The sequence below is a fragment of the Cyprinodon tularosa genome, unplaced genomic scaffold (genome assembly GCF_016077235.1).
Source record: "Cyprinodon tularosa strain WSP-4 unplaced genomic scaffold, ASM1607723v1 ctg513, whole genome shotgun sequence".
Lineage (NCBI taxonomy): Eukaryota > Metazoa > Chordata > Actinopteri > Cyprinodontiformes > Cyprinodontidae > Cyprinodon > Cyprinodon tularosa.
This window is the reverse complement of record NW_024039245.1, coordinates 573,124-596,412: the sequence shown is the minus strand read 5'-3', so window position 1 is coordinate 596,412 and position 23,289 is coordinate 573,124. Positions and strand designations below refer to the sequence as shown.

Here is a 23,289-nt window from a genome sequence, read left to right as displayed (position 1 = left end):
TAGAGCTTATGAAAAGAAACTAGTTCATCAAAATGTTTTTGACAAAGCATACCTTTGACGTCTTTATCCACATCTTTGATGATGCTGGCGAGCGTAGCCATATGCTGCTCTGTAAGAGAGACGCTCACATAGTTGCGAATGAAGTTGTTCCGGGACTTGAGCATTGAAGTCGTGATGAAGTTCAGGATGCTGGAGGCCAAACTGAGGAACTACAAGAACAGTAATGACTTGGAGGGGTCCCACCATGTAAAATGAACAAAACAAAAAAAATCCAACAGGCCGTCAAAAAAAAAATAATAATAATAATGGCATTGATAGATAGAAGTGATTTACCATTTCTGGATCCTTCCGACCGGCTAAAATGTTGCCATTCTCACTTGCATTCTGTTTGTTGGGACTCTTGAGTCTGGGTGATGTCTCTAGGGGTGGGGGAGGCGGGGGAGGTGGAGGAGCCACTTTATCCTTGGTCGGTGAAATGGCCTCTTCAAACCAAAGTCCCAGAATAGGCTCACTGTCATCATCTGCCAAAAATAGTTCAGACAATTTAAGTTACATTCTTTGAGTAAAACTAAAAAATATTCCACATCACAATAAGACACATATGGAAATACAATTAATAAAATAATAAAACATAAAAAGCTTCACATTGGCTCATAATATGTTTTAAAGCAGAAGCAGTGACAGAAAGGCCAAGGATCAGGGTGGATAGGGAAAATCTTTAGATGTAATTGTATTAGAACAACTGAGCTACAATGAAAAGAATATTTTTCCTTTGATAGCACCTTATCATATTATAAGGACTATTTTATGACTAATGTTCAGTTATTCTTTTGCAAAGTTTATTGTATAAAATACTTCAGTCTGTGAACTAATTTTAAACCTGTATGTACACTACAATTAAGCTGATTAAAACTGTGCATCAGCAGAGGATTGAAGTCATTTACAACACTAAAATGTGTTTCCAAATAAGCATTTTGTAACACGCCATACATATTATGCAGCTTCTGCTCGAGTACATTCTTACTCATGCATTTATGACACAGGCAACATTTAGACAAATGATAGTGGGGTCATATTCAGTAAATGCAGCATAAATAACCTGGTCTGCTCCAAGGCAATCTCTAGCTCACAAAATGACAGCACGTCTAAGAAAGATCAGAATTCATGATCTACTAAAGATTAAAGTGATTGGGTTTCTGACTCAAAACATGCTAAATATCCATTTTAAATAATACACTGTGACCACTTCCACTTATGAACAAGGACAATGTTTTATGTTGGTAATCAAATTATTATATTAATGTATTAATAACTGCATTGCTTTGAAATACTATAAAATTCCACCCTGCTAAAAAGCTCTTAAGGATCTAAATTACGGTAGGTCTAGGTTTGGTAATGGCTGCGTAATGTGGACTGAGAGGGGGGCATTCAGAAAATAATTTAAGTTAATTCTTGAAAAAAAAAAAAAAGGTTTGTCAAGAAAAACAAAAACACTAAAGAGCCAAAACACCCCTTCCCTTGACTTGTCTATCTCACTTAGGAAAGCATTAACACTGTTTCCTAAATAGAACCATGAAGAGTTTGGTTAAATCTAATACCTCTAACTCAATTGCAGATCCAGAGGTCACTTCTCAGGCAAGGCGTTGTGTTACACTATGAACACTTTAATAATATGGCTGTTAAAACTGCTCAGATGAACAACCGTTCTTTTTAGGATTTGAACCTCAGAATTTAGAGGCATACAGCAGAAATCAGATTTTTGAAATCTTGTTCATTTTTACTCACTTTCTGGCATTAAATGTTTTCTGTTTTAGCCCGGTTTTACTTTATTTTTAAATTGTAATATAATGGGCTGCTCCCCTCCAACCTGATGCTATAGGTACAGTGGTACAAAAGAGACAGAACATGCTGACTGTAGGTGAAAGTGAATCGAAGCTGTATCTGCTGCTCCAGCTAAGTGATGGAGCTGCTGCCCGACCAAGAGAGGAGAGGAATATTCACAAGTTCTGTATTTTTCTGTTTCTACTCATAGCGTGTACATTTTGTAGCTGCTCTACTCAAGAAGCTCAGGGAGCTGGGCATACAAAAAACAGCAGTAACAAAAAATGTTTTTTCTTAGATTTAAGTCATTGCATTTAAATCTGGAATAAATAAAATCTAGGATATTTATTAAATACATTTCTTGATATTTCCACAGCATTGATATAGAAATAAAATGCAAAGTTCTTAATGTTCAAAACCAAGCCAAGGCTGAATAAAGGGTTCTTGCCAGCATATTTATACGTATAGGGCCAAAATGCAGAAAGTTTTTACCCCTAGTCTAAATGTAACCATCTCCCACTTGCCCCGTGCCCTTCAGATTCATTCATCCACTCATACTCTACAAATGCTGTGGTGCATAGCCCGTCCCTTTAGTCCTACAAATAATTTGTGGTCAGAGATAGGAAATACGTGTCAGCAAAGCAAGCCGCAGATCTGGCTCAGTCGTAGCATTTCTGTTAGAAGTAACGAGCCAAAATGATTGGCATAACTATTGTGAGAAATTGATATAGGGATGCAAACAGGAAATTTGTTCCAATCTAAAAAGTATTTATATAAAAAACTAAAATAAAATGAAGGAAACTTCTATTTTTGACGAATTAAACTCTGCCAGCTTGCTCAGGTAATATCAAATGACTTAAACTAGACTGGGAGGAAAAAAAGGATGCGTTTTCTTTACAGGGTACAGAAATATTTAGTTTGAAATAAATGGGTCAAGTTTAATAATCTTCAAAGTCCTTTCATAAAAAATAGCATAAATTAAAAAATCTCTTCCTAAACACAAACAATGATCATTATATTATGTACGGGATAAAAGCTTTGGCAGAGGATCCATCCAGATACTGGATTCAATCAATATCCTCTATTAGGTCAGAAACTAGGAAAAGTTATTGTTTACTGAGAGGAGTCTTATTTACTCCACTCAGTAAATGCATCATGAACAAACACTTTCAAGACGTATTAATAACAATGTCCTTTGGTGTAGACTGTTGCCAGAGAAAAATACTTCAGTTTTTATAGGTAGCAAAAATATCAAGGGAAGAGGCAGAAAGGTATATGAAGCCTTTTTAAAATTAAAATGACCAATAAACGCTACTTTTTTACAAGCGTATTGGCCCTTTGACTGACACTTGGGCTTCCTTTTCAAGGGTTCTTGCCAGCGTATTTCAGTGCCAACGGCTTTTAAGCTGAAATTAGACCAATATGCGGAATTTCTATGAGCGTAAAGGATGGAGACCTTTTTTTTTAACACCATTACCTCTTTCTTTGCACACATATGTGAGAAACCTGTCTGTTAAGGACCTCAAGTCAAAGAATATGAAAATATGGACCACAGGCCTGCTCCCTAAATCACATAAACTCAGACTCACCCTGAGTGCTCTTGCAGGCAGGTAAACACATGCGTTCCCACCTGCCAGCATACAGATAGAGCAACCTTTAAAGGCAGGAGTGGATTGTTCAGGTTCGGGAGGATTCCCAAGCAGCTTGACGTCAAGCCAAACTGGCCAAATGCCAGAGCATTTTTTTTCTCCTACCAAATGAAACGCAGAATTATTCCTGTGCCGATGCGCAGCCGCAGAAGGGATAGCCCAACTTCTTACTGAGTGAGTATGATAATTTGTATATTAAAGGGAGATGGGAAAGTTGTCTACCAATGGGAGAAAAGAACGAAAGAAAAAAAGAAAAAAGAGAGGGCTTAATTAGCAAAAAGGCTAAGCAAAAACAAAAAGACACAGGGCAGCACAGAAGATTAAAAAAGAATGAATTGCTTTTTCATCCCATCCATCCATCAATCAACTCAGAGAACTGGTAAATACAAGCTGCTCATGTTTAAAGGGCTACAAATAAATGCCTTTAATGCAGATTTCTTTTGTTCCTCTGGTTAAATCAGACTCAGATGTTAATGGTAGGTCAGAGCTCTTTAAAAAGTAACTTTTACATCTGAAACAAATCCTTTTGCTATATCTAACCTTTACACCTGCGTCACCTCCAAAACACAACTTCTTAAGCTCTACTCAACGGGTAAGATTTCTCAGCATGGGAACATAATTGATCCTCCTGCCAACAAACACCCAGACAAGTCTACATCTAGACTAATTTGAAAAAAAAAAGGAAATTTAAGCCTCTCTTAATCTTGTCTGTCCTCTGCCCCAAATACAAACAGTCAAGCCTGTTAGTGATGCTACTCAACAACAGTGAAGTCACTTCAAGACACAACGATACAGCTTTAAAGTTTTAAAAGAACGTCACATCAAGCTGTTCTCCACATCTGCATGCAAAACACATAAATCAAAACTTTTTAGGTGACAGCAAGATGGAGCTTATTGTGTTCCAGACCTTTATTTACAACTTAAAGTGACTTATTATTCAAGAATGATACCAATAATGTGATGTGGGTTCGCCTTATTCACGACTCTAGATTTATCTCATAAATAAAATAATCAAATTCAAATAAGAATAAATTCAAATTTCAAATATCCGAATTTGAGGATTTAAAAGGCTGAGATTATGACCTATTCCTTCAATTATTTTGAAGTGTGACAAATGAAATACTTTTCAGGGCTGTATCAAACGCCTAGGTTCTTATTTTTAACATTATTACTGCAGATTTTAAAATGGTGATACTAGTTTTTGAATTGATATTTTGTTAACTGCCAAAAGAAAGTAATTCTATTATTGTTCTGAGTGTTGTCTAGTGTCCATACTTTAACAATTAACAGCCTGTGCCTCTGTTACAGGCCGTTTAAAAACAATAAAGACAAAATAATAGCCATTACTAAAAAGGTTATATATGTAAAGAACAAGAAAAAGAATCTAGGGACGGATTTTCTTATTAGTAATTTTCTCTGACTAAATAACTAATTTAGCTCAGCGCTATTTTTTTTTTTTTAATCCAACCTTCCTGATAAAAGTTTTGGTCACTTCCTGTTTTGTGGCAAATGATTAATGAAGATTTCCTGGAATATTTTGAAAAGGTTATTTCAAATCATGATCTCTCTCAGACTCTGACATTGTTCTCATTGGGTGGGGCTAAAGTGAAGTCATCAATAAGTTATCCATAAGCAAACATATAGTTTGAATTTTGCAAGAGGGAGATTTATTGCTTTGATTACTCTCAGGGAGCTAGATTACTGAGATTCTGTCTGACCTGTTTAATGGTTGACAACTTGATTGACATGAGGTGATGCACAGTGATTTACAGCCAACCTCATGCCAACACTCTGTTATAACTAGGGCTGCAACGATCGCTTATTTTGTTAATTGATTAATCTGTCATTTATTTTTTCGATTATTAATAATCGGATAGCCAAAGGCTATGTTTATACCCTTTTTTTTGTTGGTACAATTACTCTTCTAAGTGGGTTGCACTGTCAGCTAAAGGCATGTTTTAGATTCGCTATACACCAGTTAATGATTAATCGATGAATAAATGAGTTGACAATTATTTCAATAATTTATTAATCAGGATTAATCCGATTAATTGTTTCAGCCCTCGTTTTATCCACATGGTTTCAAGTGTGTAGAGTTAAGATTACATCTACAAATAACTGCATAAATGCACTGAATACTGATCGTTGATGGTGCTCAGAAAATATGGTACTGCTATCACATTATGCCTAGATATTGTAAATCAGTTTTTTAGGTGAGAATTCAGTTTTTGAGGCTTGGCTACACAAACATGCTTTGATGCGGCAAAGGACTTTTAAAATATTTTAATCTCCAATGGCTTCAAAATACTTTAAGCATTTAAAGTCTGTTAGTTCAAAGGTTTTCATGCAGATATGTGTATATAAACAGACATGATGAAGATCAGAGATTACAGCTTTAACTTAAATGGCTACCTCTCAGGGGGTATCGAAAACACCTTTTTTTCTAACTCCTGAAAAGCTACATGTGTTTAATAAATTTCAAAACCCTTGCATGAAGCATGGTTTGGAGCTAAATCTGGGAGCATAAGATCACATCTACAAAATCATGACAATCTATTGCTTTAGTTTTTGGTGAAAATTAGATTATCTATCTGAAAATAAGAGTGAAATCTTGCCCATGACAAGGCAAAAATCAAGTTTACACCATCTTATCTTTTATCCTTGGCACTAATCTGAAATTGCTTAGGTTAACAGAAGATTTATTAAAAAGACACCTTTTTGTTTTCGTAGGTGCAATAAATTTTATGTTGGTGAAGATTCTCAGTCATCCAGGTCATAGTCATTTAAAAAAAAAAAAGTAAACAATCCAGTGGACTTTGCTTCCAAGTTTGAAGGCGTTGCTGCTTATTTGCATGTTGTCAAAACAAAAACAAGGTTTTGATGTGCTACTGTATAAAAACTCGAACTCAATGCTATTCCTGACATTTTGAATTGAAAAAGATTCCTGGATTGGAAGCGAAACATCTTCTAACTTGGAAATAAAGTCCATTGGATTTTTTTTTTTTTTTTTTTTTACCTTTTTGGAACAATAATAGTTATGTTTTTCTGAGAGAGAAGTCCAAGTTGGTGGTGTAGCTCTACTGGTGTGTAGCTGTTAATTATGCTAAAGAGGTCAGGATTTTATTAACTTTAGATCCCCAAAGCCTTATGAGCAAATTCAACAAATTTTAAGCCAACTGATTCAAAACTATGGGATCAACCACATGTCAAGGATTCAAAATGGTCGACTTTCTGCTTGTTGTGGAGAATTAGTGCAAGAAAAGGTTTTAGGTCAGTCTTGGAAAATTCTTAAGCAAACCAAATGTCATAGGTTTAAGATTGGGAAAATAAAATTTCAGCAGATTGTGTGAAGCTACTTCCTTTACAACCTTTAGGAAACCCTTAAAATGCTTAAGCTTTTTATCATAACAATCAACACTGGAAGTCTAACAGGCCTTTGCGAGACAGCTGCTTCTCATGCCTCAATATAATAAGCACCCACATTTTCAAAGCATTGGTATTATCCTTAAAAAGTCAGCAAGCCACAGATGAAGCTCTGACAACAAAACAAAGTGAAATGGCTGAAAATTATACTAGTAAATTTTATTGTAGTATTTGTACTTCTAATTAACTGTTTATCTCTGGCTACTTCATATTAGGTCATTAGGTTTACTATTCAACAGCACCTAATTTGTGCAACATAACATTAAAAAAATGATCCTCGGACAGCAATGTAGACACCAAGTCTTTGACCTGAGGACAGAAAACTGCTGACCTGAGACACAAGCTGCACTTGTCTTCTCCTCTCTTCTCTCTGCTGAAATAGTAAACACTGTCAACTACACTGGCATTGTTTAAAGAAGGGAAGAAAGAAAAATGAACATCACTGTGCGCATATACATATGCATTTATCCCTCACTGCAGCCATTACCTGACTGAATCTTAACTCATAAAACAGTTTTTTTTTCATCTCTATAAAATCCATGGTCCTTCGACCATGCCTCAATTGTATAGCTCATAAAAACAACTACCTAAGAACATTTTTGTCTACTTTTTAATCCCATTACAGTATTTTCAAAACATAAAATGTACACAGGTATTTTAAATAAAAGTCTCAACAACAGATTAACTCATTTGACTCTAAAGTCTCTAATAGCATCTATTTTTCCTATAATGCATGCAAAACAGCAATTAATTCCATATAAATTAAAATACCGGCATGTTTTACAATTTATAATGGCTATTTTGAAATATTTCCTAGCATTTACTAGGCTTTCATATGTGTGTATGCTTTGCCTGAATTCAGAAAGATTCAGTACCTTGGCTGCTGTCCTCTTCTGTGCTGCTGAAATCATCTTCATAGTAGGTGTTTGAATCTGTTGAAGCGCTGGCATCACTGCTAACTGAGCCCTTTCTTTGACGCTGGAGAACACAGGCCTGATGAAAGCAAATTAAAAACTTAAATATAACATTCAAATATTTTAACATATATTAGTATATCTACTGTTTTGCATTTTTAAAACAAACCCATAAAAAAACGAGATGAAAAGAATTGCAGGGAAACTTTATTTCTTTACTCTAAATACCAAAATTACCAACTGATTACATATAATGAAGATGGCCGCCGTTGTATGTAAAACTATATTGATTTTCTGTTAATCAAAATTATTCATTTCTATTGTCCTACTAATTGAAAATGTGAACCTTTTTGTATGAAGTGGATAGCAGGGTAAATAGCAGGTTTGTGAGAGGAACAGAGTCGATGAGTCTCTGGACCCTCTGGATTGAAGTGCTCTGTGCCATGATGTTCAGCTCAGCTGGTGGTCCATCACTTGCCCAACCCTGCAGAAAGACAGAGGCGGACTGTAACAAGGGAATGGTTCTCAAGATCCTTTTTTAAATTATTCATCTGCTGTAAAGTTTCAGTCTAAGTGCCTAAAAATTACCTCTTAAACAAGGACAACAACAGATATATTTCAGATATATTATAAACTAAGAGATTTAAGCCTCCTGCTACATGTATGTTTCTTAATATGATGATAAAGACAGTATGGTGCCTTTCACCTGAACACATTTTGCTTGGTCTTCAAAAATCAAAAAAATGTGAGGCTGCTGACATTGACAAAATGTTTCAGTTTTTCCAGCTGTTTTAAAGAAGCAAAATTCTCTTTACTTATTACTTATTAAATAGATATAAATGACACACAGGATTAAAAAGCAATATGTTTATATAATGAGAAATAAAATCTTTTGATACAATAAAACAGAAAGCATCCATATTAATTACCCGGTGCAGTGCCTCTACTTGCAAATCCTGGAAGAGCGAAGTCAAAAGCTTGATGGCATGATTGGCCAATATAACAGACAATATCCCAAACCCTTGGTGCCTTTGGTAAAAAAAAACAAAAAGCACAGTAATTATATAAACACAAATTCTGATGGTAATAAAATTGTTTAGGAAAAAAACTTTATAAAACAAATCTAAATGCTCATTTTATAAACAAAGTGGTTAAAATTTTACAAAAATTTTATTGAAGACAAACTTACTGTTGCCTTTTTAGGACATAAAAAAACATCGATTTAAATGGCGAGGATTAAAACAAAGCTGAAAGGAAATTCGAAATTAATGAAACAAAAACTGTTTTTAAAAGTCATTAACACCCTCAGTAGTCAGATTTATAACAGTTTTTAACCAAGACAAGACAAGTATGCAGGACAAATATCTCCAAAAAGACAGAACACTTTACATCATTAAAGGAAAGAAATGGTAGCCTTCAATTTAATGACTATAAGCACCTTTTCGCATTTTTCCTCTATTTTGGTGATTATGGTATCTAGGATGTTTGAAGGTCTCCTTGCCATCAGCTTTTCTCCACATATTTTCTATCAAACTACAGTAGTGCTCTTGCTGGGTGACTACAGATGTTACTGATGAGATTAATTTCAGTCATAATACTGGTAAGACTATTACTTAAAACCTTAACCCTTCCAGGGTCATGAATAACTCTGGTCTTGGCTACCCATCTACATATTTCCATAAAAAATAAAATAAAATCACCCTTTCCCAGGTCCGAGTTTTGGCGATCCTGCGCCATCTTTGGTGCGAGCAGCAATATCCCGGACACGCAGGGCAGCCAAGGGGTCCTTCTCTTTTCCTTTATCTGCCAGTGCGGTTGGGCTCAGGTTCAGTATCAGGTACAGGCTGTTTAAGAGGCACCAAGCTCCAAGCAGTTGAAAGTTCTGATAATGCTGAAGTACACAGAAAAAAGCAAAAAAGTTGCATCATTTCTTGAACGTGCAAAACATTTATCAAAAGCAGGTTTTGCTCCATCTATTCTAGTTTCCTAATCCAACCTTCTACTCACCTCTCCTCCAGCTCTGCGAGAGTTGCTGATTGTTTGTCCAATCATTTCATAGATCTCCAGCTGTTAGAACAAAAACGTTGTCATCTTTTTAACACTCTTTTTTTTCTGTTAGTCATATTTTGCTAAAGGAAATCTGATCCATTTAAAAAGCCTGAGTTTTAGTGTTGATGCTTTGCCATATCTGTTATTAAAAATAACAATTATCAGGATTTTATACTGATGGCACTTACACATTTCTGAACAATTGTGGCAGCGTCATTTTCATAGTCCTCTTCTTTAGTTCCAGTTGAGGCAGAGCGGAGCTGCAATCCGCTGCCTACCTGTAGAATCGCCATGCAGGTGGCAACACTCACACCTACAAAGACAGAGCAAAGACTCGTAGATTTAGCAATGCAACATCGTGCAAACAAAGAGTAAGGGTGATGAGAAGAAAGAAAACACAGACATTGCAAAATAGCGGAGAAAAGACATGGACAGAAAAAGGGAAACAGAAGGAAAAAAACAAACAAACAAAAGGCAAATAAAGAAGCACAGAACAAAGATGTAAGGACAAAGAAACACTGCAAAAAATTTTTTAATCTAAATAAGTACATTTTTTTTTTAATTGAGCAGGTAAGTGAATCTTTGAGAATGAAGTGCATACTATCTAATTATCTTATTTTAAGGCTAAACATAATCATTCCATTGGCAGATCATCTTATTTACCTACTGAAATTTAGGGTAAATGCACTTATTTTAATTATTTACTTATTTTAAGATCTTTTTTTGCAGTGAAGTCAGCAATACAGGAAGAAAATGTAAGACAGATGGAAGAAACAAAGGGTGGATGGACTCAAGAAAGGAAGGAAACAAGAATGAAGGACAAGGAAGTATAAATCACAGAGGAAACAAACAAAGACAAGATAGATAATTACGTGAAAAAAGGAAGGAAAAACACAAGGAAGGAGATGTGAAAACAAGGAAGGAAGGTAAAAAAGAGAGATAAACACAAAATAGGAATGAAAGATGTATAATCACAAGAAGAAAGGAAGGTCATCAGGTAGGAAGAGAGAACATGTGGAAGGAAGGGGAAAAAAAAAGACAGTGGAGAAGGACGTTGGGAAGAAAAAAAATGGGAGGAAAAAGGACATAAGGATGGAAAGGACGGAAACATAAAAATGAAAGAAGAATAAAGAGGTTGGTAGAAAAACAAAGACAGAAGGGTGGTTAGACACGGGAAAAGACAAGAAGGAATGATAAAGAAATATTCACTAGAAAGAAAATAAAAATGAAGGAAAGTGGAAGGGACACAACTTCTAGACAACAGAATAGACAAAGTCTGGAAATAGGAATATTTTCCATGCTCTTTATTTTCTTATCCAGACTAGAGAGAATACCAAAATAAAAAGTCAGAATTTTCCAGAATATTTAACTGGTAGTGATCAGTTGCTTATGTCGGTCACATAGAAGAAATGTCTGCACATCATTTACTCTTCTGTCTGAACATGCTGCTTTAGATGATTAAATCCCACTCAGCTATTCAGAGTTATCTGTTGTCTATTGATTACATTAATTAGAGAATGAATCAGATGGTCATGTGCTTTCTTTTCTCCAAACACATCCAGCACTTACCAGCATAAAGACAGCTAAGGGCCAGGACAGTCATATCTAGGAGCCTTCCTGGTGTCAGGGGTTCCAGTACAGGAAGGGAAAGTGTATCCAGAGCCATGGTGACATCAATCACCAGCGAGTGAAATCTAAATACAAATTTAGTACACAATAAACTGTGTCCTTCTTCCCCCTCAAAGGAGTCAATACAGATATGGAAAAAAAACTCAAACCATTCAAAACAACAAACTTCAATTCACTGGAATAACAGATTTAATCTATAAAAAAGGAACATACCCATTGCGGACTGCAGTGGCATCAGCCACTGTGGCTGGCATGATGAAGAAAGAATTGGCCGACACAGCATCTTGGAACCGGTTGATGTAACGTAGAAAGTACGGCAGGTTTAGACATACTCGCAGTAACTTTTCAGACCCACCTGGAGCAAACAATAAAAAAAAGTCTTCTTCATATTCGTCTTTCCCCAAAACACCAGGGCCCAAACATTGTTACACCCCACTAGTCAAAACTTATAATACTGTGATGTATCTGATTAAGATCTACTGACCAAGTTCCTGTAAGTTCGACACATTCTGAGAGACAAAGGCATTCTTCATTTTGGCCTGAAGAGCTTGATCAGTGGTTTGGTCATCCGAGTCACTCTCAGCCTACAAATTTTGAAGATTCATGAAGTTAGCATAAGCAATTTTACATAAAACTGACAAAATAAATCAAATGGGTTTAAACTTCGACATAACCTAAAAAGAAAGAGATGTATATAAAACAAATTGGACCAAAATAAGTTGGTTTATGTCAACCATTATCAAGTGATCTTGCTGACCTGCATGTGCGCTGACGATGGTGAAGCCAGAATGGTTGTCAGATCTGGGTTAAAAACTGAAGTCAGCTGCTTAAAGAAGTTCATCTGTACTTCTTTTTGACGAAGCTCTGGGCTCACAACACTGGGTAACTCCTTCTGATCTTCCACTAAAAAAAATAAAAAAAATTTAGAACAGACATTTTTGTAAGTCCCATAAATCTTCAATATATATTTTTTCTCCGGTACCATCTTCCAAAGAATAAATAAATGCATGAAAAATAAAGACAAAAACTATTTGGATGTGTCAGAAACCTCCCCAAACCTTTTTTTGTGTTTATTTATGACATTTCATATAACAAATAAAACATTTTGTTTCTAGATACTTACCATCAGAGAGGGTCTTGATAGTTTGAGGCAACTTGGCAGACTTCATCATAGCAGTAAATGTAATGATCTCTGTGCGATCCAGTCTGCTGCAGCCAGTGCAAAGTCCTTTTATTAGAAGGATCAGATGTTTCTGTGGGAGGGTAAAGACATCGTAATACAATTTAAGGGCTAAGAGCAAACAAAAATTAACCACGTGCACCGAAATACTAGGGTTTATTTAGATGATAAATTGATTAACAGTTACACTGAAAAGAAATGAAAGAGACCATCTTTTAAGGTACATGCACACAAAAACCTAGTGTGACAATGGTACAGGATTTTTTTGTAATCTCACCTGTGACACAGCACATGCTTCATCTGGATTTTCCAATCGCAGCAATGAAAATTCAATCAGTACTTTGCATGCTGCAGCCACAGACAGTAGCTGATTTCTTGGTACTAGAAAAAAAAAGTAAGAATAAATGTTAGGATTGTGAAAGAGCATTTTTTTAAAGTGCTTTAACCTTATTAAAGGAGATCAAATATACATACTCTGACCACAAACTGTGGTGATGTAATGAGCAGAAAGGGCCACAAATGAGGAGTAGAAAGGCTCATATTGTTTGTCATGGTGAAGAATGTCTGATTCACTGCAGAGGGAAAGTAGAACAATAAATTTACAACAATATGTTAATTTGCTATTTTTACAGCAATTTGCATAGATTAAGCAATTATTTACAGCCTCAAGTATACCTCTGTTTTAAGTAAGAAACAAGGATGAGAGTCAAGTATTCACTAAGAAGGATAACAGTCCTCTGCGGGGACATTTGTTGAGAAGTAAACTATGATCTTTGCATGTTAACTAAATAAGAACTAAAGTATAAAAAAAAATGCAAACAATATATTTCTTTTTTTTCCTCAATTGTTCATATTTTATTTGCAGCCAATGAGTGGAGTACGTGTGACATGTTTTAACAGTCAATAATAAATTATCACTTAGGCATAACATGAAGGAAAACTATTTAAAAATATAGGTGAATGCGTCAGGGGAAATGGGCCCAAAGTTACATTATATAATTAAAAAGTGTCAACATATGGTCACACAGCTAAATGTGTCCCAAATAATAAACAGATTTCCGCATCATGTCAATGAAAGGCAAGTTACGCTTTGTTTTCAAAGCAGAAATTAGGTAGTTATATTAACTTTAATGAGGATAAGATTCGTTTCTACTGCGGTAATAAATCACGGTAATATGCAAACTGAGTACAGTAATACTACGATAAAGTATTTTGTGCTGTCCGAATGGTCGCACATATTGTCTTCATAAACTATCACTGTCAGACAACTTTGTAAATAGTTAACATTTCCTTTAATAAAGGAATCTATCTCGATTTGTGTAAAACAAAAGTGACCAAGACGTTTTTTATGATACAGTGTTGTTTTTGGTGTTTTTTTTTTTTTTTTATGAGTGCCAAGGACCATTTAATTGGTAACCTTTGACCTCCTGTTTCTAAAGTGTATAAATATGACAGTAATTCTCTAAGACACTTCATATTAGGGCTGGGCGATAATTCAATAACGATATATATCGATCGATAGACGTGTGGCGCAATAGAAAAAAAGAGGGTCGATAAAAGTTCGATAAAAAAGAAACGTAGTTTTCCTTCCTTCTCATTGTAGCCTAGCATGTAGGTTTATGCTAGTCACTGCTTCCTCCCAACCAATCACAATCGCGGACCCAGGCACGCCGTCACCAAGCGCCGCTCTCTCAAACCACAACACAGAGCACATGAAGATGTCGCAGCAAGGAGAGGCAGAGGAAATTGTTCCAAAGAAGGGTTTTTGTAGTTCGGCAGTCTGGCAGTATTTCGGTCATGGCAAGTCGGACCAAAAACAAACCACAGTCATCTGTAAAATGTGTAGGGAACCAGTGAAAACGAAGTCTGATAACACAACCAACTTTTTTTTTTATCATCTCAGCCGCTCACAGCCGCAGGAGTACGAGCCGTGTAGGCCCCGACGCGGCTCTCCTCCGAGGAATCTTCGGGAATTTCGGGAAAATATATATATATTTTCAGTTCTGGGCAGTTTCCCACGTAGTTCTAACAATTGAGATAAAAATGCTGAGGGGCCAGAAACTTCAAAGTAATAACTCAGGTTAAAGCAGGAAACGGCGGCGGCGGTGGGAGGGGCATTTATTTATTTGTTATATTTATTTTGGTCACTTTTCTGGTCACTTTAGTTTATTCTTTGTCAGTATTTAAAACATAACTTAGGTCTCTTAAGTTATTTTTCTTTAAAACAATTCTGTTATGGTTAAAAAAGGTGGTTAAATAAAGATTTAATTCGAAGTCTGTGTTTGTGTTTTTTATTAAAATTAAATCATTTAGCAATATTATAAAAAGTCCAGGCAGAGCTGCACATAAAATATGGTTTCAAATCTTTTCAATAATTATCGATATTGATCAATATGCATTTTTTTTATCGATAAGCTTTTTTCTATATCGCCCAGCCCTACTTCATATTGGGAAAAACATAATGTCCCATTTAAGTTATGAGGATGTGGGCTGACCTCAATGTGTCTGGAATTTGATAGAATTTTTTTTTGAAATAGCTAAATAAGGAGGGTCAAATCAGCTGGAATTTGTGACATACAAGACTAGATAAGGCTGTTCTCTAATGTAACTCTTCCACTGGATTTCCTGGGTCTGGCTTTACTCTGCTCAGCCTGATATTCGAGAATTTTCATTCATGTTTTCTAGCTCTGCTCCAGAGCAGGACTGAACAAGGTAACTACTGGTCATGGGTGTGATCAGCTGTGGTGGAGGCAGCATCATGGGGAGAGATGAAAAAAAAAGGTTATAAAAGTAAGGAGGAGAGAGAGAGAACCAGCAGATTTTACTTCACACCACAGTACAATAAAAAGCTAAAAAATTAAAAATTAAAGGGTGACTTCAAAATAATAGGGACTGGAATGGCCAGAGCAGGTTGAACAGAAAGCCATTGATCTCAAAAAACACTAAGGCCAGGTCACACTGCTCTACACATGACTCTGCAAGACCAATGCAATTTGTTTTTTGTTTTTTTCAGTCACACTGCCTGCAGTATAGATAGATCCTGATCTGCGCAGAATTGTGCTGCTTTTTTTCTTCTGTCCATGTGCCTGTCATATTGAAACAATGTCCCACATTTCACTGAGTAAGATGATGAAAAGTAAAAAAAAATAAAATAAAATTATATATATATATATATATATATATATATATATATATATACCGTATTTTCACGACCATAAGGCGCACCGGACTAAAAGGCGCACTCTCAGTTATGTGTGCCATTTCTGTATTTAACACACACATAAGGCGCACCGGACTATAGGGCGCGTTTTTTATATACAGGTACATGTCCTCTCAGGTGGATTTTCTCACTTAAAAACATATTAAAACTACTTTATTCCCACTGATCACAGCAAATAAAGCTGCAAGGTGTATTTATTACAAAGTATTATTAAAACCTGGGAACCTGCCGTGAGAGACACATCGCTGATGACACAGGGCTGTGATTACTCCTCTGATACAGTTTATTGACGCATAAATTAACTTAAAACATAGGCAGGATAATAATCTGGATGAACTGACTGCAATGATTAAATTTTCAGGTGGACTTTCTCACTTAAAAAGATTTAAATTATTTAGATGAAAAAACACCTGCTGAGGTGAGTCCGGATGCGCCGCGGCCCAGAGCCTGCTGTTGAATTAAGTTTTCAGGTAGAAAAATAGAGCGGGGGCAAAACTGAGTATGATTGTGCTTTATTCAAGTATTTATTACAAAGTATTAATCAAACCCCTCAAAGTCCTCATCCTCAGTTTCTGAATTAAACAGCTGCGCTAAATCCGACATGCCAGTTCCCCCTTCTTCTTCGTTTATTCACGCATAAATTAACTTAAAACATAGGCAGGATAATAATCTGGATGAACTGACTGTAATGATTAAATTTTCCGGTGGGCTTTCTCACTTAAAAAGATTTAGATTATTTAGATGAAAAAACACCTGCTGATGTGAGCCCGGATGCGCTGCGGCCCAGAGGCGGCTGTTGAATTAAGTTTTTTAGGTAGAAAAATAGAGCGGGAGCAAAACTGAGTATGATTGTGCTTTATTCAAGTATTTATTAAAAAGTATTAATCAAACCCATCAAAGTCCTCATCCTCTGTTTCGGAATTAAACAGCTGCGCTAAATCCGACATGCCGGTTTCCCCTTCTTCTTTGCTGTCAGAGTCACTTTCCGTGCCGGGCGGCTCCTTGGAAATGATGCCGGCTTTTGCAAAAGCTCGAACAACAGTCCCAGCAGAAACGTTAGTCCAAGCATCTACAATCCATCCGCAAACGGTGGCGTAACTTGCCCGCCGCTGCCTTCCACTTTTAGTGAAACTGTGGTCTCCGTCTGTCATCCATCGCTCCCACGCCGCTCGCAGCCTTACTTTGAACGGGCGGTTCACACCGATGTCGAGCGGTTGAAGCTCCTTTGTCAGACCTCCCGGAATAACAGCAAGCACAGCGTTCATTTCTTTGACCTTTTTTTTCACATCGGCTGTGAGATGGGCACGCATGGAATCACAAATTAACAGAGATGGAGATGCGTGGAAAAAACCACCTGGTCTCCTTACATACACCTCCCTCAGCCAAGCTTTCATCATCCCCTCGTCCATCCAGCCTTTTTCATTCGCCTTAAACCCATCAAAGTCATCATCCTCTGTTATCCTCAGCATTCCTCTGAATAAAACAGCTGCGCTAAATCAGACATGCCAGTTTCCCCTTCTGCGCTGTCAGAGTCACTTTCCGTGCAGCGCAGCTCCTCAGAAATAATGCCGGCTTTTGCGAAAGCTTGAACAACAGAGCCAGCAGACACAGTCCATCTACAATCCATCCGCAAACGGTGGCGTAATCTGCCCGGCGCTGCCTTCCATTTATCATGAAACTGTGGTCTCAGTCTGTCATCCATCGCTCCCACGCCGCTCGCAGCCTTACTTTGAACGGGCGCGTCACACCGATGTCGAGCGGTGGAAGTTCCTTTGTAAGACCCCCGGGATAACGGCGAGCACAGCGTTCATTTGATTCATCTTTTTTTCACATCGGCTGTGAAATGGGCACGCAGCGATGGTGATCCGTGGAAAAAAGCACCTGGTCTCCTCACATACACCTGCCTTTCATCATCTCCTCATTCATCCAGCCTTTTCATTTGCGTTAATATCATCAGAGCGCTGTGTCTCGCTGTCAGCTCCCAGATCAGCTTCTCTGATTGGTTGATGCGGCGCGTCCAGCAGCAAAACTTCAATTTCTCCATCTGAGCAGCAGCAGCGCGTTGGCGGTGCGTCAGATGCTTAAACGCTCCCGACGTGCTGCACCAAAATGCGCTGCAGGACCTTTTACTGCACCTATATGCGCGTCAACCATTGACTTTGCATGTAAACTCGCTGCTTCTGCTGCACCTGCTGGGTCCGGTTCACACCGATGTCGAGCGGTTGAACAGCGAGCACAGCGTTAATTTGTTTCCCCATGTTTTTCACATCAGCTGTGAGATGGGCACGCATGGAGTTACATATTAACAGCGATGGTGAGGGGTGGAAAAAAAACACCTGGTCTCCTTACATTCAGCCACTCTTTCATCATCTCCTCAATGAGGTGGTCTCAAAAGTCGCAGTTACAACACACATAGGGCGCACCGCACCATAGGGCGCACCGCACATTTTGAGGGAAAAAAAAGACGTTTAAGTGCGCCTTATAGTCGTGAAAATACTGTATATTTAATGTTTTCATAAATGCAAAGAAAACAAGAACTGCAGCTACTGTCCATCAAATTCAAAGCACTGCCCTACTTCATGAACAACCCGCACAACAAGCTCTTAAACCTAAAAAGATAAATTGTATTTATATGTACAAAATATAATAGAAACTATGTCGCTATTTTACTCCTACGTTTTCTGTTCTCCTGAGCTCCTAACATCGATAAAATACATCGTTTATTGATTATGTTCAAGTCTGCTGCACTTGCTCTATACGCTTAGAATCTTTCCCAATGGAAGAATCTGGCTGGTTTACCTTGCAAATCAGAGGTTTAATATACATTTTTTCTCTTCCTGCCTGGCTCATGACATTGCAGCCAAATTGCTGGAAAAGTCTAACCAGAATAGACCAATGGTCTACCTCGATCGGTGCTACACAAGCACAGTTGCAGTGAACTGTGTGGCAAAACCGGCCCAATGCATTTTCAGTGAGTGCCAAGACTTCATATGCTCCAATTTTCCAGCTGACATTTAATTGTGTCTGGTGTGTTCAGGCCATTAGGTAACTTAAAGGTAAACGGTAAAGAAAAAGGGCAGGTCATATTTCTAAATCACACACACAAGGGGTGCACTGTATTTAATTCTCTAAAACAGCTGTTCGCAAACACAATCAGCTGTTTAGACATAGATTTCCCCAAAAACACATAAAATCAAACCAAAATGTAATAGCCCATGCAGTAGTCTTTACAGAGTGTTGGAGCTATGTATTATTTATTTCTTTATCCATTTGAATTGTGTTAATTCCTAAATGTATAGTTTTGTATTATTTAAATAGTTTATTTGCAGGTTAATAATTTTTTATTCTATTTATATTTGTTTTATTATTTCTAAGGTATGACAGGAAGTGATGTGGATCAGTCCACTTCCTATAAGTGTAGGGGTCTGGGAAAGAATCAGCAGGCATTTTGGGTTTGGGGCCTATGGTTTTTACCAGCGCAAGAAAGGTAGGACAAAGGAAAAGTTTTTACTCTTTAATTGTTGGCAAAGATAGAAAATAAACCATCTTCAAGACTGGACATTGAAACTTCTTTTTGCCTGCGTATAGAAACCTGTCCCTAATGCCTTAGTAGTGGCTTAATTGGAACTTTAATTGGATGTCTGGCTTGACAAACAATCACCACTACACAGAGAAAAGAAAGTGGCCCTAAAATAACATCCAGTCAATTTTTTTCGATATAAAACAGACCAGTTCTGTATCGAATGGACCTGAATGGAACTGGGCAGGGTCAGTACCAATGGAAAAATAACATGGCCTAAATGCTAAAGAACTGCAATTTGTTTAATTCAATTCAAAAATACTTTATTAAACCAAAAGAAAAAAACAATGTAAAAAAAATCAAATTCATAAACATTATTTAAAATGAGTTCTACTCTTAATTTCCCTTCCAAATCTTGTAATGTTTTTGGTCGATTCCTCACAGACTTTTAAAATATTATAAAATCATGTGATGGTGTCAATATTGGTAAATATTGAGATGAAGATATCAGTTGCAAAATATCTTTCCTTCATTTCTCATCATTGGTGTACGGTGTGAACATCTGCGGGCTCAAACAGCACCATAGATAAACTACTCAAAAGAAATAGTAAAAAAAAAAAAAAAAGAGAGAGAGAGAGTTTGAATTAGAAACAAACAAGCCTCACAGCAGAAGTCATGCATTTATTGGTGATTCTGTTCTGAGGAAAACGAAACTCTTCACTCTGGTGCATCGGTGTAGTTTAAATCGTGTCAGGTGGCAGCCTGTCAAGCAACAGCTGTACTCTCTTGACAACTATTTATTAGATTTCTTTCTTGGCAATGAATCCCCATAGTATTGCTTTTACAAAACAAGTTTGAAGCAAATCAACTGACCAACAAAACTAGTTGAGTAAAGCTGTCCCCGCCTACTTAATCATAACAGTACAGACCAAATTCTCAACCTAAACTTTGACAACAGTTGCGAAACCTATGTTTGACCATATCTTACCAGTTCGGTCCAGCAACCAAATCATGGTTAGCTGGGTTCAAGCAGCTGACACAGTCCAATATTACCCTGTTAGCGGCGTTTCTACATTACGAGTGCAGAGGTGAAGGCCCTCTGCTAGCTAGCTAATGATGAAGCATATTTTTAAAATACTTCACTACGTTAAACACAAACGCTCACCAAACAATAATGGTATATTCAAGAAACGTTTACATCGTTTATACGTTAGCGTCTTTATTTGTCTACAATGCGCCCGTCGGTGCCAGCTAAGAGCATTTTGAACAAGTTAAGAGAGGCTAGCATGTTGGCTTAGACACCAACTCGTTACCAGTGCAAGTTAAGCTGGGGCTATGTCCGGGGAGAACAGGGGCGGTTTGGTGGAAAATACGACAAGAAACACAATGACATAGAGCCGGTTACCTGTTGATTATAGAGCCAACAAGCTGAGGTAGCTCCTTTGTCTCAAAAGCGGTGTATGAAGCTGATAAAAGCGGTCGCACTGCCGCTGTCCATTCGTGCTCCCCTTCTCCTCCGCTCGACGCCATCTTGAAATCCCATAGAAGAACCTAACTGCCGAGAAAAGCTGTCAAGGTAAATTACAGGCGGCGCTCAGCACTTCAAATGTACATGAAACCTTCATTATGTCATTCTCTTTCTGAGATTTTACAATAATCACTATTTATAATATAGGTAGTTATTCCCCACGAATATATATATATATATAAATATATATATATAACATAGTTCTCAAGCAGAGTTTAAAAATATATTTTAAGCCATTTGTCCTGCCTAAAACATCAAATAAAGTACAGAACAACCAAGGGTTTGAACACTTAACTGTTCTAAGTATCAAATTGAGATTTATCATGATCATGAAAATTATTCTTAAAATCAGTTCTAATGATTATATTGACAATTTTCTTCTCTCCTTTAATGGTTTGCAAATTTCAATAATTGGTAATAAGTTCTTATCCACAGTGTAACTATATTTGATTTAGTAAACACATGATTCAAACCTTATATGTTTAAAATAAATTATAAAAAAAACTGTACACATTTCTGCACATAAATTTATTTCCTTAAATTATCATAAATACGTTATTTGAATGATAGAGGTAGCAGAAGTCAAATATTTCCTATTGCCTCTTTCCCATTGAAAATGGTCCGTTAAACTGGGTTTTTCAAACATGAGTCGACCTGCTAACAATCTGCATTTGTCTCCCTTCGCAAAAAAAAAAACATGTCTAACTCCTTGCTGGCACGCTGTGTGGCCTCTGTCCTCCCACTGCTGCATGTCTGCTGACACCATCACGCTGGATTGGCGTTCATGATGTCACCAGTGTTACAGAAATCAGGAGAGTAAACAATTGAGGGCAACATTTAAGGAAGCCGGGGCGTAATAATAGTGCTTCAATGTTTCGCTCTAATATCTATCCGAATCCTTCCCGCCAGTGCTGCTACATGTAAATAGAATGTAAACAGAGTTGTTTCAGCTTGTTAGATCTGAAGCAACTGGTGTTGTGTGTTGACGTCCGTACGTTGCAATCAATGGTGTCACACAATTTAGCGGGTTAATCCGGGTCTAGTGTTCCCACTGCATGCCGATCAGAGCCAAGGAAATTGTTTACAGTGTACTGTGTACAGCCCAAAAAAGAATTTAAATAACAATGCTTTTGAAATAAAATATTTATTTAGTTATCTTGCATTAGTATAAATGAAAATGCAAAAATTTCATAATTAAGTATTTTTTATTTATTTATTTTTTACATCTGTCACATTGTGTTAAAACATAATGGAAATAAAAAAAAAAATCACTAAATCAATATTTGGATTTTTATTGAAGTAAATAATCATTTTCTCACTTTATGCCTTGTAATACAGATACAACTGTGTGGAATTAATACTTCTTTACCCAATAGAATATTTAATCACTGCATTATATTAGAATTCTATGCATGTCTTTAGGCAGACCCAACAATGTCATTCTTATTTGTTTTCATCTTAAGATTTGATTTGTTATTTTTATTTCATGTTTTGTTAAAGGTCCATGGAAATGCCGTTTGATTAAAGAAAAATAATTATAAGTGAAAAAACACTTCTGGGCATTATTAGAATGACAGGGGCATTTTGCTGAACATGTCATTATAAACAATAAGCTGCACATACAGAAATTGTAAAATAACAAATCTGCATAACTATTATGTGTTTTAGGTCCAAATTAATGTCACGATCCTTTAATAGTAAATTAAATATCTTCCCACATGTTTTGACCCTTCAAATTCTCTCTAAAAAATCTGTAAATGAAAAGTTTAGCTGTAGTAAGAGCAAGCCACACTAATAACATAATGCAGTTAGTTTTTTGCTTTAAATGCTTACTTTTTTTTAAGGCAAGCTTTCATCTCTCTCAGACATGACATACCTTAAAGATAATACAATAGAAGTGAAAATGAAACTTGTTCTATGTGATGTTTCAGATAAAATGGCAGATATATAAATTAGATTAAAAAAATAAACTAAACGGATTTAAATGTTTTATGTTAAATAGGTTATAGAATAAATATATGTTTGTTTTTTCTGTTAACAACAGGATATCTCCAGTTAATTGCATAGTAAATTGATTTATTAATTATTTTCCTAATAATTTTCAGGCATTTAAAACTTCTCATTTATGTATCTTTTCTGTCAAGTTTGCTAATCTGTATGATGGAGCTATAGACTGCTACGTAGGTCTATAATTGATATTCAGTTATATCTGTAGATAAAGCTAATTTTTTTAAGCATTTGCTATAAAATAATAATAATATTGATGATGCATAACTAATTACAGGTACATAAATAATCTATTTCCCACAGTTTAATTGAAATGAACAAATCTATAAATACATATTAAACAATTTAT

The 23,289-nt window shown here is 36.4% G+C and overlaps 1 protein-coding gene across 10 annotated transcripts in view; it reads right to left on the bottom strand.

The window, feature by feature from the left end:
- The window catches only part of ubr4 (ubiquitin protein ligase E3 component n-recognin 4), a 74,030-nt gene extending 53,068 nt beyond the window's left edge, over positions 1-20,962 (bottom strand). For 6 of the 10 annotated variants that reach the window (XM_038303583.1, XM_038303585.1, XM_038303591.1 and 3 more), the window contains exons 1-17: positions 20,811-20,962; positions 13,140-13,237; positions 12,943-13,046; positions 12,609-12,738; positions 12,243-12,388; positions 11,970-12,069; positions 11,699-11,840; positions 11,426-11,550; positions 10,045-10,169; positions 9,815-9,874; positions 9,508-9,698; positions 8,737-8,836; positions 8,154-8,291; positions 7,769-7,886; positions 7,225-7,266; positions 334-521; positions 53-209 (exon numbers count right to left, since the gene is read on the bottom strand). In XM_038303583.1, the coding sequence (XP_038159511.1) occupies positions 53-209; positions 334-521; positions 7,225-7,266; positions 7,769-7,886; positions 8,154-8,291; positions 8,737-8,836; positions 9,508-9,698; positions 9,815-9,874; positions 10,045-10,169; positions 11,426-11,550; positions 11,699-11,840; positions 11,970-12,069; positions 12,243-12,388; positions 12,609-12,738; positions 12,943-13,046; positions 13,140-13,237; positions 20,811-20,935 (2,089 nt within the window). In that variant the 5' untranslated portion in view covers positions 20,936-20,962. The remainder of the gene's footprint in view (positions 1-52; positions 210-333; positions 522-7,224; positions 7,267-7,768; positions 7,887-8,153; positions 8,292-8,736; positions 8,837-9,507; positions 9,699-9,814; positions 9,875-10,044; positions 10,170-11,425; positions 11,551-11,698; positions 11,841-11,969; positions 12,070-12,242; positions 12,389-12,608; positions 12,739-12,942; positions 13,047-13,139; positions 13,238-20,810) is intronic. The other 4 variants (XM_038303587.1, XM_038303590.1, XM_038303592.1 and 1 more) reach the window with 2 other exon arrangements.
- Between the last annotated feature and the right edge of the window lie 2,327 nt (positions 20,963-23,289).